General features: G+C 36.5%; 1 protein-coding gene and 1 pseudogene across 2 annotated transcripts in view; both read right to left on the bottom strand.

Annotated features, from left to right (window-relative positions):
- OXSR1 (oxidative stress responsive kinase 1) overlaps positions 1-14,149 on the bottom strand; it is a 103,395-nt gene that overhangs the window by 33,341 nt on the left and 55,905 nt on the right. For both annotated transcript variants that reach the window (XR_012125845.1, XM_037014160.2), the window contains exons 6-8: positions 6,783-6,892; positions 5,441-5,542; positions 3,329-3,462 (exon numbers count right to left, since the gene is read on the bottom strand). Coding sequence is in view for 1 of the 2 variants with exons in the window: in XM_037014160.2 (XP_036870055.1) it covers positions 3,329-3,462; positions 5,441-5,542; positions 6,783-6,892 (346 nt within the window). In the remaining variant the exon portion in view is untranslated. The remainder of the gene's footprint in view (positions 1-3,328; positions 3,463-5,440; positions 5,543-6,782; positions 6,893-14,149) is intronic.
- On the bottom strand, positions 6,899-13,692 carry LOC140846581 (sodium/potassium-transporting ATPase subunit beta-3 pseudogene; annotated as a pseudogene).

The following is a 14,149-nucleotide window of genomic DNA, read 5'->3' as shown; positions in this document are numbered from 1 at the left end:
CTGAGAGGTTCATTTCCATCTCTCTAAACATAGTTTACAGTTCTTTAAGTGATAAGACATGACCAGGAAACTCAATTTTCTGTCTGAAAATATCTTAAGTTCTTGCTTACTCCTATATAATAGTTTGACTAGATGGAGAATTCTAGTCAACACTTATTTTCTCTCATCGCTATTCTAATATATTCTGGCCTTAGCTGTTGTTACTGGGAAGTGGCCATCGGCTCACCTGTTTCTCCTTGGCACGTAATCTGCTCCCTCAAGTTGCAGTTAAGAGCTTCTCTGTCGGTTTGTGTCCAGTAGTTTAACAACAGTGTACACAAGTGGGGAAAGAGGATACTGCTTGGAAATTAGGGGGATGGTTCTTTAATCGGGGAATATAAGCATTTTATCAATTCCAGAAAATTCTCAGCCACTATTTCTTTGAATATTGCTTCTTCCACATTCTGATCTCTCCTAGAAAATATGTATGTGTGTGCATGTCTGCATACACACACACACACACACACTAAACCTTCTGATTCTATCCTCTAATTGTTCACCTTTCATATTTCCATTTTTTATCTTTCTGTGTTTCATACAGAGCAATTTCCTCCTTACAGTATAGTGTGATTAAGAGAAGAAACTCTTAGTCAATTAACTTCACTGTGATTCAGTTTTATTTGTGAAACAGAAAATACTGTGCCATCCTTACAGGGTTACTGTAAACATTAAACGAGCTGTTGATGTAAATTGTTTACAACAGTGCCTGGTAACTTGATTAGTAGACAACTAATTAATAAATAATTATCTTTTTTGTTTTATTGGTTATTTTGTTTAACCAGTCTACTGTGGGTTTGGGTGGTTTTTTTTTTTTACCTTAGAAGTGTTCTAAACAAGGAATAATTTTAGTTTACAAACTGGAATAGATGTTCTATAGCTTCTAGATTTTTTCTTTTTCTAGAACTTTTATTTTGAAATAATTTTAGACTTAGATAAGAGATGAAAAGATTGTACAGAGTTCCTACATACCCTTCACCAGCTTCCTCCAAAGTTAACATGTTACATGACCATGGTATGTATAATTATCAAGAAATTCACTAAAAATACTAACATTGGGATAATACTATTCATATAGACTTCATTCAGATTTGGTCGGATTTTCCACCAACACTCCTTTTTTGTTCCAGTATCTAATCCTGGACACACCACACTTAGTCTTCACGGCTCCTCGAGAACTCTTTCTTTGACACTTTTGGCAAGTACTCGTCAAGTAGTTTGTACCATGTTCCTCAATTCAGGTCTGTCTGAGGTTTCTTCATTATAGACCTAAGGTTACAGATTCGGGAAAAGAATACCTCAGAGGTGAGGTGCCCTTCTCATTGCATCATATCCAGGAGTATATAATGATCAACATGCCATGTTACTGGTGATATTAAACCTGATCACTTGGTGAGGTGACTACCATGTTTCTCTACTCGTAAGTTGCTATTTGTCCATGTTCATACTCTATTCATCAAAGCAAGTCACAGAACCAGCCTACACTCAAGGGAATCCATGAAGTTTTTCATTTAAATTACTGTATTTTTCATCTCTAGCAGTTCTATTTGGTTTTTCGTCATAGTCATTCTTTTCTCACGGTTTTGATTTCTTCTTTAATGATTTTAATTATTTTAAATATATTTATTTCATAGTCTTCTCATGTATCTTTGCAATATCCAAAGTTCTTGAAGCACTAATCCCACTGCTTGTTTTGTCTGTTGACCCTGGTTCACAGTGTAGTGCTTCACAGTGTTTTGTAATTCTGGATTGTCATCTTATCTTCAATGGGGCATTTATGTGCAGGAATATCATGGACCTGGGTTTTGGAATTATCCTAACAGTGCAGTTTTCCAATTGCTTCTGCCAAGAAATAAAATGGGCTTGGCAATAATTTTTTTACTTTCTAACCCAGTGGGTTCGTGGACAATAGGGGTAGTGTAAATTCAGGCTATAAACCTATAGAATAATTGGAGTTCTTAATTATTCAGAAGAGATTTTTGTTGTGTCTTTGTGATGATGGACAGATTTTTTGTTTTCTGGTCTATCCTTTTATGCAGGACACAGGCTTCTGAAGATCCAAGTTGTAAGCAGAGATCTCAGTTCAAAATACCTATAGGGTGGACCCAGTATCTCATCTCCAGTTGCCACATGGAAGACAGAGACCTAACCCTGTAAATTATTGGAATGGAAAGTATCCCACTGTGGGTAGCCACAAGGACTCATTCATGGCATTTCTTCTCTGATTTATGGCTTCCTTGTGATTTCTGGCATCTGACAACCTCTCTTTATTGAAAGCTCATTTCTGGATTTGGTTTCTAAGCTTGATAGATTTATTCAGCATTTCTGAGTGTTTACAAAAAATTCTGTTACTTCAGTCAACTAATTTGGCAAAAGCAAAAGTGTTCCCTGTCTTTTATGCCAAATTAGTCAGGAAAAGAAAACATTCTGAAAATAGGTTTGAACTTCACCACCTGTTTTTTTTTTTTTTAAACCTTTTCCAGTATTTCAAATAGTCAATTCTGGATCCCCATTAAATATACAAAAGACACAACCAAGGACATCAATTAAAATCTTTGACTTTTGCAGAGTTTTAAAGAAATCAAAATTAAAGAACTTTAAGTATTAAGAAACTGAGTGGAACAGATACATGAAATGGGAAATAAGATACAATGGAAAAGAGAGCCCTAGGTTAAGAATCAGGAGTTTTGGATTCAAGTTGTACCTCTATGGCTGGTTGGGCTCAAAGTAAAGGTTGTACTCAATGATCTCCAACATTCTATGATTCTGGTTAATTCATAAAGATACACATTAGATGATCAGGTTTGTTTTTATTTACTTGCATTCCAATCTGTCTAGTGTTAACAAGTAAACCAAAATTTTTGGCATACTTACTAAGATATCCTTCCAAAATGAAGTATGATTAGTTGATATTAAGTATAATGTTTGCTACATATATTTCTTTTGTTATTAAAATTATAAACACCATTGAGATATTTATTTACTTAACAACATGTAAATGCAAAATGGAAACAAGTCATCCCTTGGTATTTTATTAACACAAAATTCACAACATACAAATTTATAAGAATTAACCAGGAAATAGGTGAACTATTAACCATATATTCTATATTAGAAGGGAGAAAGCAATTCATTGATTTCTAATCTAGTGTAATTATCTGTGCATATTTTTTCTAAGTTCATATGAATATGTACAAATAACTCCCCATGTATTATGTATGTGATACTTAGACTTCCCACAATGGTTTACATATTAGATGAAAAGAAAAGAAAGCTTTATCTCATATTCTACCTTTTCTCTGGATCCTTTTGAAGGCACAATGAAATCATTTTTCTAAATGATTTTCCATACTTTTTCAGCATTTCTTTATCTTGAACACCAGTTTCCAAAGAAGGAGGATCATTCTGCAGTGTCAGCATTAAAACCTGTAAGAATTTTCAATGTAATATAAACTTCTGAAGACTCACTAAAATTAAGTACCGTGGCAAAGATTTTTCAATACAGACAACCTCCTTAACATACAAGCGGATTTTATTTTCTAAAAGTTAACATGTAGACCAGTTGTTTGGAACCTAGAATTATTTAGTTGTTTTCCACATAAATAATACCCTATAGATAGCTGGTTTTCCAGACAGTGCACCTGCTAAGAGCTCAACTGTATCAACACTGCAAGTCCTTCAGTGAGAATCGGTTCTTCACATTCTCCATCCTCATTCATATACTGCCAAACCATCTTTAAAGAAAAAAAAATTAAAACCGTAACAAAATGAAGAGTGAGACTTTGCTGACTTCACCTATTCACAGCCCTGCTTCAACTTGACCCCTTATAACCTGGCCATCTCCTCCCACAGCTCTCCAGAAACTTCTATTGCAGAAATCACTGATGATGTCCTCGTTAACAAAGCTATAGCCTTTTGGCTCTCATTCTTCCTACCTTCCCTGCAGTAGCGAGCAATCTTGGTTAATCTGCCAATCTTAAATCTCTTCCTTCTCTTTTCCCACAACTTTCAATCGCTACATACTAGCTTGATGCATAGAGATGAAAATTATGAAGATTATATTTATGTGGAAGGATTTTGGGTGATTTGTGTTTCTCTATAGTGTCTGACATTATTATAAAAGTCAACATTAAAAAATAAAAGGGGGGTACAATCAGAATTACTACTAGATTTCAGATTTATTTACATTTGCTGAAATAGAATTACTAAGGTTAGTTGGATTTCTCATTTTGAGCAAAGAGGTTAACGTGTACATCTAGCTTCAACTGCAGGAGTCACTGCCTACAATGAATAAAAAGTAAACCTTATCCTCCTCCCCTATCTCATTTTTAAGAATAAACAATTTCTCTGGCCTAAAAGTAGCCTCTCGCAAATAAAACTCCATCTTTTTCAAAACCTTGTGAATATCCTGTTATTCCCAAGAGTCTCAACCTTTAGGAAAACAATAGCCCTAACACCCCACTAATCTTCCACACAATCAAGTCTCACCCATCAAACATGTATGCGATATACTCATTTTGAATATGGAGATACAGAGCAGCATTCATAAGCCTCTCTACAGTGTTAGAACCTTAAAGGGGACAGAAAACATCATTTAAAGGTTCTAAAGTATACCAAATGGGTGTGAATAACATCGATATGACAACAGTTCACAATCGTGGTCACCATTTTGAATATTCACAGGTCACCTTGTAAAGTGGGCAAGCAGAACTACAAATACCAGCTACAGAGACAGACAAGAGTCGATCTCATGTGCATACTGTAACTAAGGAGTCACAAGATAAAACACGTCACTAACAGTACTGGCAGTACTATCTTGAAACACAAAAAACTCATTCTGTTACTAATGCTGGGGACAGAATTAACAACTAATTTCAGACAAATACTACATCAGGATTTAACAACAGGCCTTTCTATAAAAGCTGCTAGTGTCCTACCACAACACATTTTGATATGAATGTTTATTCATTAATAATGAGAATGATGCGTTATGTATGGCACATGAGTACTGTATGGATTATCTTACTTAATATATGAAAAGCACTGAAAACAGTGTAAGTGCTCAGTGGATATTAGCCATTATCATTACTAATAGCAACCCTTCCCATGACCTTATGAAAGATATGCCCACCACCCCTTGGGGGCTGATCCACATGGATGATGTGGGCAACATGCCCTAAAATGAGAGGAGCAGACCCTAATGTCAACCTAATTAGAGAGGAGATGGAGGGCCACAGCTAAAGAGGTCAATTACAATGCAAAGTCATCCAGTGTAAACACCAAGCATCTAACAGCAACTTTTAAGTGCCAGAGAAGCTGGAAGGAATGCAAGGCAGAATTCTATGTGTAAGAATGTCACACGAAGAAAGGATGAGCCAGGGTGGTTGCTGGATACAAGCCTCACCTTCATTGGCGGGTACTTATGGTAAGGAGCTGCCCCTGTGGCCAGTTCAATTGCTGTGATCCCAAAACTCCAGATATCAGCTTTGAAATCATAACCACGGACCTGTAAGGAACAGATACACATGATCACTTTTACCACCCTAAAAACACTTTACAAAGGTAGATTCCAGTATGTATCAAGAATCATAAAAGCATTCATAAGTTGCAAACCAATAAAATAATCTAAAGTTGGTAAAACTAACTACATTTGGTAACAGGAAAAAAAAATCCAACCAGAGAGAATGTTCACCAACAACGGGGAAGTTCTTTGGTATAGTATATCCACTTAAAGAAATATTAAATAACCAACTGAAAGCAATGTAAATGAATTCTGTATGAAAAAATGGAAAACCACTTGTGATAATGCACTGAAAAATACAAAATTATCCTAAGTTTTAATACTGTTACAAACAGGTATATAGTCTATTAAAAAGTAGAAGTAGAATTGAATGTCAGGCAGTGAAAGTGAGTCTTCTGTTTTCCAAATTTTCTGTTACGGTATTATTTTATTGCCTTAGTTCTTAGAATGGAAAGAAGAACAGAGTTAAAAGATATTTTTAAAGTTGTTGATATATGTTACCAAATTTCTCTCCTTTTATGTCACCAGCACATTACATAATAAAATATTTAATTTTCTATGCCAAGAAATTACAGGAGAAGAAACAGGTTCTGGGAGTATATGGATTGAGATCTAAAATGAATGCTCTATACTGCCTTGACATCTGGTACAGAGCAGTGCCTCTAATGACACGTACTTTCTGAAAGTTCATGTGATGTCACTCAGCTTTTAAGAAGGACATACATACATTGTTCCCTGTTTCCCTAACTGAAAGAAATCCAAAGAGGATTTTTGCTTTCATGAAGAAAGGAGAGAAGTGAGAATAGAGCTCAGCGTCTGCTCTGGAGCAATCCTAACAGAGGCAGCAGGCCACCCCAAGCCTTGAGGGACCCCCATGCCCTCCCAGGAACCACACTCAGCACTGAGACATTCCAACTGTGTCTGTGAGCCTCTGGGCTTTATCGACTTATTTTGTGCATCTGATAACAAGATGTGCCCTAAGGTATCAGAAAGGCAGAGGGAGGTTATTTCTGGGATCTGGAACACTCAAATTTTTTTCCATATAAATTAATGGTAATTACTTCTTCACTTTATATCACTTTGGCTTAGGAAAAGTATGTGGTAGGACCACTCTATTCTCAGATAGTGGGGGAAACTTGTAAACCAAACAAAAGTAAACACTACTCCAGTTTTTCAGTTTTGTAGCCAAACCCTAAACCATTTCAAAAAGACGAAAGACAAGTACCTGCTCCATAACTTCAGGTGCCATCCAGCAAGGAGTTCCAACGAAGGTCTTTCTCACTTTGTTTCGGGTAATATCACCACCAGTTGCTAAAAATGCACTAACCCCAAAGTCTGAAATAGATACAACGGCAAGGCATTAAAAGCACATTAACTAATATAAATGGATGGAAAAATAGTATACTGTAGTTACAGTCCCAAATACAAATCACATGGCATTTCTCTCTTGCCTGTAGAAATGCTTGACCAAATTAAGACACAGATTAACAGGTCCCTCACTCCATTTCCCTTGACTACCACCCATGATCATCTTCTCAGGTCTCCCTCCTTGATTCAATTCTTTTCTTCTTATCTTCCCAAATTGAAGCCCTGTCCCTATTAACCAGTAACTCCCCATTCCCTCTCCCCCAGCCCCTGGCACTACATCCTACTTTCTCTCTGACTCCTTTAAGTACCTCATGTTAAGTATAGTCATACAGTATTTATTTTTTGCTTATTTCATTCAGCATAACATCCTCAAGCTTCACCCATGTTGCAGCAGGTGTCAGAATTTCCTTCCTTTATGAGCTGAATAATATCCCATTGTACATATATACCATATTTTACATATTCCTTCATCTGTTGACAGACACTTGGGTTGCTTCCAAGTTTTAGCCATTGTGAATAATGCCACTATACAAATAACTGTACAAATACCTGTTTGAGTCCTTGTTTTCAGTTCTTTGGAGTTATATAACCAGAATTGGAATTGCTGGGTCATATAATTTTAATTGAGGAACTGCCATCCCATTTTCTGCAGCAGCTATACCATTTCACATTCCCACCTACAGTAAACAAGGATTCCAATTTCTCCACATCCTTTCTGTTTTGATATCACAGTAATGCTTATATTGTAAAACATGTTTCGAAGAATTCTTTCTTCCTCTATGCTTTAGAAGAGTTTGAGAAGGATTGGTATTAATTCTTCTTTGAATGTTCGGTAGAATTTACAAGCGAAGCCATGCTCCTGGACTTCGCTGGGGGTTCAGCCTCCTTACTAGTAATCAGATTTTCCATTTTTTCATGATTCAATCTTGGAAGATGTATGTTTCTAGGACTTTATCCATTTCTTCTAGATTGATCAATCAGGCAGCATATAACTGCTCACAGTAGTCTCTTACAACTCTTTGTATTTCTGTGGTATCAGCTGTAATATCATCTTTTTAATTTCTGATTTTTCTTTTTTCAAATCCACCTTCTTTTCTCCTCGTCACATACAGACCTTTTCCACACACATTTCTTGCATCTATAAAGTCACTTGATTGTTGGTCAGGTACCATTTACTCTCTAAAGCTTTGCTGGCATCAAAATATGAGTTAACCAGTATTAAACCTATAAAATATTTATATAGCCCAACACATTAAGCTTCAGACACCTGGCAATTGAACCACATAAAAATAAGACAAGACCCCACTCTGCATGTTAACAATCAGGTGTTCATGGTCCCTATCTGGCGACTGTACGCTGATTCAAAAGGCAGCAGAGGCAACAGGCAGTTACTTCAGAGGACACTGAATACTATGATCTGGAAGCACATTATGATGTTATCCTAGTATCGCATACCTCCCCACCTCTCTCCAAGGTGGTCTCATAATTCTAGAATGGCAGGTCCAGCTGATACAAAATGAAGACAGACAACACAACATTTACTCTGACTTATACTATGTACGCACTATGATTCTGAACACAGCTTGTCCTAAAAACTTGTCACAGTCATCCTGTTTTTTTAGGTTGGGCGATCCGTCAATCTTGCACTTGACAGTGCTGTTAGCATCAAAGGTAACTGGACAGCAACTAAGATAGCTCTTAGTTGGCTGCAGATACCTCACATGCAGTTTTTCCCCATAATATGGGAATATTTTAAATCTGTGGTTCCACTGGGAGGATAAGTTGATAGAACTGCTCTGTGTTCATCCTTTGAAATACATTCTATCCTTGGTACTCTTTTAGGCTTGAATCCAATTATTTTGTTCATTTTCACAGGAATACAAAGATTTCCTTTGGAGTAATCAAAATCAGGATCATCCATACCACTGCGTGCTGGAAGGAAGGCAACAATAAACTGACATGCAACATAAATTGGACCCTTCTGTTCGAAAAGTGCTCCATCAGGACAGGCTTGAGATTCTTCTGTTCTTTTAAATCATGACTTCAGAAACTTTCAATGTATCCTTTATAGGACTCTGGATCAGATACAATGAATGAACATTCCGACACAGTCAATGGTTTTGGAAAAACCATAAGCCCTGGACTAGGAATCTGGTCATGGTATTTTAGGACCTTATCGTTCACAGTTTGAAGCATAATCCACACAGTGAACGAGAAGAGTGGACCCAGGAACCCAGCAACAGGTAGAAGAGCAAGATTAAACTCCAGTTTTTGGCGGTGAGCCCCAGAAACTCCCTGGTGGTCCAGCTGTAGAGAAGTGCTTCCACTTGGTCAGGCCCAGGTTGAAGGACCTCCTCTTACGTCGTCATGGTATGTGCAGATGGCAAGGGGATGGGCAGCTGCAACTGGGGTGGAAGCAGGAAGCAACACCGAGGTGTGTCCTAGATAAAGCAGCACAGAAGGTGGGGTGGCCAAGGACACCTTTTTGCTGCAGTGCACACTCTAGCAGACCTAATTTCTGATTTTATTTATTTTCCTGGTGAGTCTAGTTAAAGGTTTGTCCATTTTGTTTATCTTTTCAAAGAACCAGCTCTTAGTTTCACTGGTCTTTTCTACTATCTTTTTAGCCTCTATTTCATTTATTTCTGTTCTAATCTTTATTTCCTTCCTTATTCTGACTCAGGGCTTCATTTGTTCTTCTAGTTCCTTGAGATGAATAGTTAGGTTGTTTAAAACTTTTCTTGTTTCTCGAGGTGGCCAATTATGGCTATGAACTTGCTTCTTAGAACTGCTTTGCTGCATCCCATAAGCTTTGGTATGTTCCATTTCCATTTTCATTTGTCTAAAGGTATTTTTATTTCTCCTTTGACCCACTGGTTGTTCAATCTCCACATATTTGTAAATTTTCCAATTTTCTTCAACTATTTCTAGCTTCAAATAACTGTGGTCTGAAAAAAATGCTTGATATGATTTCAATCCTCTTAAGTTTATTAAGACTTGTTTTGGGGCCTAAGATGATGATCTTGGTAAATGTTCCATGTGCACTTAAGAAGAATGTGTGTTCTGTTGCTTTTGGATGAAGTGTTCTGTAAAATATCAGTTAAGTCCATCTGATCTACGTACATGGAAGGCCAATGTTTCCTTACTGATTTTCTGTATGGATGATCTGTCCATGGATGTTGTGGGGTATCAAAGTCCCCTATTACTTACTGCATTGCTGTGTGTTTCCTTCTTTAGGTCTGTTAATGTCTGCTCTATAGATTTAGGTGCTCCTATGTTGGGTGCATAGATATTTACAAATTGCTGCATCTTTTTATTGGGTTGTGCCTTTCTTTGTCTCATATTACAGTCTCGGTTTTAAAATCCATTTTGTGTGACCTAAGGACAGCTACTTCACTTCTGATTTTTGTTATTTTAGTCTTCTCTCTTTTCTTTAGTTTTTCCAGCTTTAGATCCGTCAATTTTGGTGATCTTTTTGAAGAAACACCTTTTGATTTCATTGATTTTCTTTTTTTTTATTAAGATATCATCGATATACACTCTTATAAAAGTTTCCTAAGAAAAACAATGTGGTTATTACATTCACCCTTATTATCAAGGCCCCCCCACACCCCAATGCAATCACTGTCCATCAATGTAGTAAGATGCCAGAGTCCCTATTTGTCTTCTCTGTGCTACACTGTCTTCCCCATGACCCCCAACACACCATGTGCACCAATCATGATACCCCACAATCCCATTCTCCCTCCTTCCCCACCCGCCCTCCTCCACCCCTCCCCTTTGGTAACTGCTAGTCCCTTCTTGGAGTCTGTGAGTCTACTGCTATTTTGTTCCTTCAGTTTTGCTTGTTATACTCCACAAATGAGGGAAATCATTTGGTATTTGTCTTTCTCTGCCTGACTTATTTCACTGAGTATAATACCCTCTAGCTCCATCCATGTTGTTGCAAATGGTAGGATTTCTTTCTTTCTTATGGCTGAATAGTGTTCCATTTTGTGTATGTACCAAATCTTCTTTAACCATTCATCTACTGATGGACACTTAGGTTCCTTCCATGTCTTGGCTATTATAAATAGTGCTGCAATAAACATAGGGATGCATATGTCTTTTTGAATCTGAGAAGTTCTTTCCTTTGGGTAAATTCCTAGGAGTGGAAATCCTGGGTCAAATGGTATTTCTGTTTTTAGTTTTTTGAGGAACCTCCATATTGCTTTCCACAATGGCTGGACTAGTTTACATTCTCACAGCAGTGTTGGAGGGTTCCCCTTTCTCCAAATCCTCGCCAGCATTTGTTGTTCCTAGTCTTTTCTATGTTGGCCATCCTAACTGGTGTGAGGTGGTATTTCATTGTGGTTTTAATTTGCATTTCCTGATAATTAGCGATGTGGAGCATCTTTTTATATGCCTGTTGGCCATCTGGATTTCTTCTTTGGAGAAGTGTCTGTTCATATCCTCTGCCCATTTTATAACCGGGTTATTTGCTTTTTGGGTGTTAAGGCATGTGACTTCTTTATATATTTTGGATGTTAACCTCTTGTCGGATATGTCATTTATAAATATATTCTCCCATACTGTAGGATACCTTTTTGTTCTGCTGATGGTATCTTCATTGATTTTCTCTACAGCTTTTCTACTCTATTTACTTTATCTGTGGTCTAAACTTTATTTTCCTTCCTGTGGTTAGCTTTGGATTTAGTTTTTCTTCTTTCTATCTCCTTAAGCCATAAAACTAAGCTGTTGGTTTGTTATCTTTTTAAAAATAACACGCCCATAGCTATAAATTTGTACCTCAGCAATGCTTTTCCTGTGATCCCTTCATTTCAACATGTGATTTCATTTCCATTCACTTCAAAGTATTTTCTAACTCCCTGTGACATCCTTCTTTACCCATTGGTTGTTTAAGTATGTTATTTAATTTCCACAAATTTTGAGTTTTCTAGTCTTACCTCTGTAACTGATTTCAAACATTACCCCACTGTGGTTGAAGAAGATACGTTGTATGGGATCTATGTTTTTAAAATCTATTGAGACTTTATTTGTGGCCTAACATACCAACAACCCTGGGAAGTGCCCGATGTGCACTTGAGAAGAATGTGTATATAGACAAGTGTTCCATATGATGGTTAGATCTGGTAGGTCTCTCATGTTGTGTAAGTCCTGTATTTCCTTACCTTCTGTATGTTGTATCCATTATTAAGAATGGAATATTGAGGTCTGAACTATTATTGTTCAGAGCTATTTCAAGAAACTGACTAGAGCTATTTCTCCCTTCAGTTTCTGCTTTGTATATTTTTCTGGTATGCCATTGCACACATGAGTATTTGTAATTGTTATTGTCTTCTTGCTGTATTGAACCTTTTAGTAGGTAATGTCCTTTCTCATCACTTTTTTTTAATTAAAAGTCTATTTTGTCTGACATCAGAATAGCCATTCCTGCTTTCTTTTGATTACTATTGACATGGAGTATCTTTTTACATTTTTCACTTTTAATCTATTTGTTCCTCAGATATTGAGTCCCTTATAGACAGCATAAAGATGAATCATGCATTTTTGACTATTCTGCCAATCTTTGTCTTTTGATTGGATAGCTTTTACATTTAAAGCAATTCCTGATAAAAAGAGACTCACTTCTATCATTGTGCTATTTGTTTTCCACATGTCTGAAAGATTTTTTCCCCTCATTTCCTATATTCTTTTGTATTTAGTTGATTTTCTTGTGAAATGCTTATTTTCCCCTCATTTCATTTTGTTTATATTGTAGAGCTAGTTTCTTTGTGGTTACCACAGAGATTATACTTACCATTGTAAAGTTCTAACACTCTAATTTGAATTTATACTGTTAACTTCTCCTTTGCTGTACTATTCCCACCCCTTTTGATTGTTGGCATCAAAAAAATTACATCTTAATACACTGTATGCTCAAAAACATGAACTAATAATTTTTTTAAATCAACTAGTCTCATAAATTTTGGAGAAAACAAGACCTAGACTTACAAATCCATGTTCCTATAATGCTAACTCCTAAATGAATAGTTGTTTTTAGTAACATATTCTCCTAAGTCATGTAGGAAACAGAAAGTGGAGTTACAAACCATTGTTATAATAATACTAGCTTTTACACTTGCCCTGTGTTTACCTTTACTGAGATCTTATTTCTTTACCCTGCTTTGAGTTATTACCTAATATGCTCTCATTTCACCTTGCAGAAATCCCTTAAGCATTTCTTGCAAGGCAGGTCTACTAGAACAAATTCCCTCAGCTTTTGTTTATCTGGGAATGTCTTAATTTATCCTCACTTTTGAAGGACAGTTTTACCAGATATAGGATTCTTGACAATATTCTTTTAGCAGTATATTCTTTGAATATACTGGCCCACTGCCTTTTGGCCTCCAAAGTTTCTGATGAGAAATCTACTGATCACCTTATTGAGCATCCCTTATTTGTGACTAGATGCTTCTCGCTGCTTTCAAAATTGTCTTCAGCTTTCATAAGCTTGATGATGATGTATCTTTGTGTGGGTCTCTTAGAGTTTGTCTTACTTGAAGATCATTTAGTTTGATGTTTATATTCATGCACTTCATCAAATTTAGTAAGTTTTCGGCTATTATTTCTTTAAATATTCTGTCTTCTCCTGAGACACACACAGTCTGTATACTGGTCGGCCTGATGGTGTCCAACAGGTTCGTTGATCTCCGTTCACTTTTCTTCGATCTTTTCTGTGCCTCAAACTCAGTAAATTCCATATTCCTGTCATCAAGTTCATCCATTCTTTCTTTAGCCAGTTCAAATCTGCATTTAAATCCTTCTAGTGAATTTTCCATTTTGCAGTACAAGTTATACTTTTTGCTCAAGAATTTTTTAGGTTTTTCTCTTTATTGTTACTCTGTTTTGTTCACACATGTTTTCTTGAGTTTCTCCACATCTTCCTTTAGTTTTCTGAGTACCTGTAAGATGGCTGTTTTAATGTTTTTGTCTAGTTCATCTCCGTCAGATTTTTTCAGTGAGTTTCAGTTGATTTGTTTATTTCCTTTCAATGGGCTATACTTTACTTCATTGAATCAAGTGCTTAAAAAAACATGATGATTCTGGGACAATGGTGGAATAGGAAGCATTAAGTAATTTTTATCCTCACCTAGATAACAGCGGACCCTGAAAAATCTGATGTAGCTCTTTTGGCTTGCAAATTCTAGGTGAAAGCTGGGGAGGTAATTCATGTTTTTTCTG

This window comes from Manis javanica, chromosome 15 (genome assembly GCF_040802235.1).
Source record: "Manis javanica isolate MJ-LG chromosome 15, MJ_LKY, whole genome shotgun sequence".
NCBI classification, from domain to species: Eukaryota; Metazoa; Chordata; class Mammalia; order Pholidota; family Manidae; genus Manis; species Manis javanica.
The sequence above is the reverse complement of the archived record's forward strand: the minus strand, read 5'-3'. Positions and strand labels throughout refer to the sequence as shown.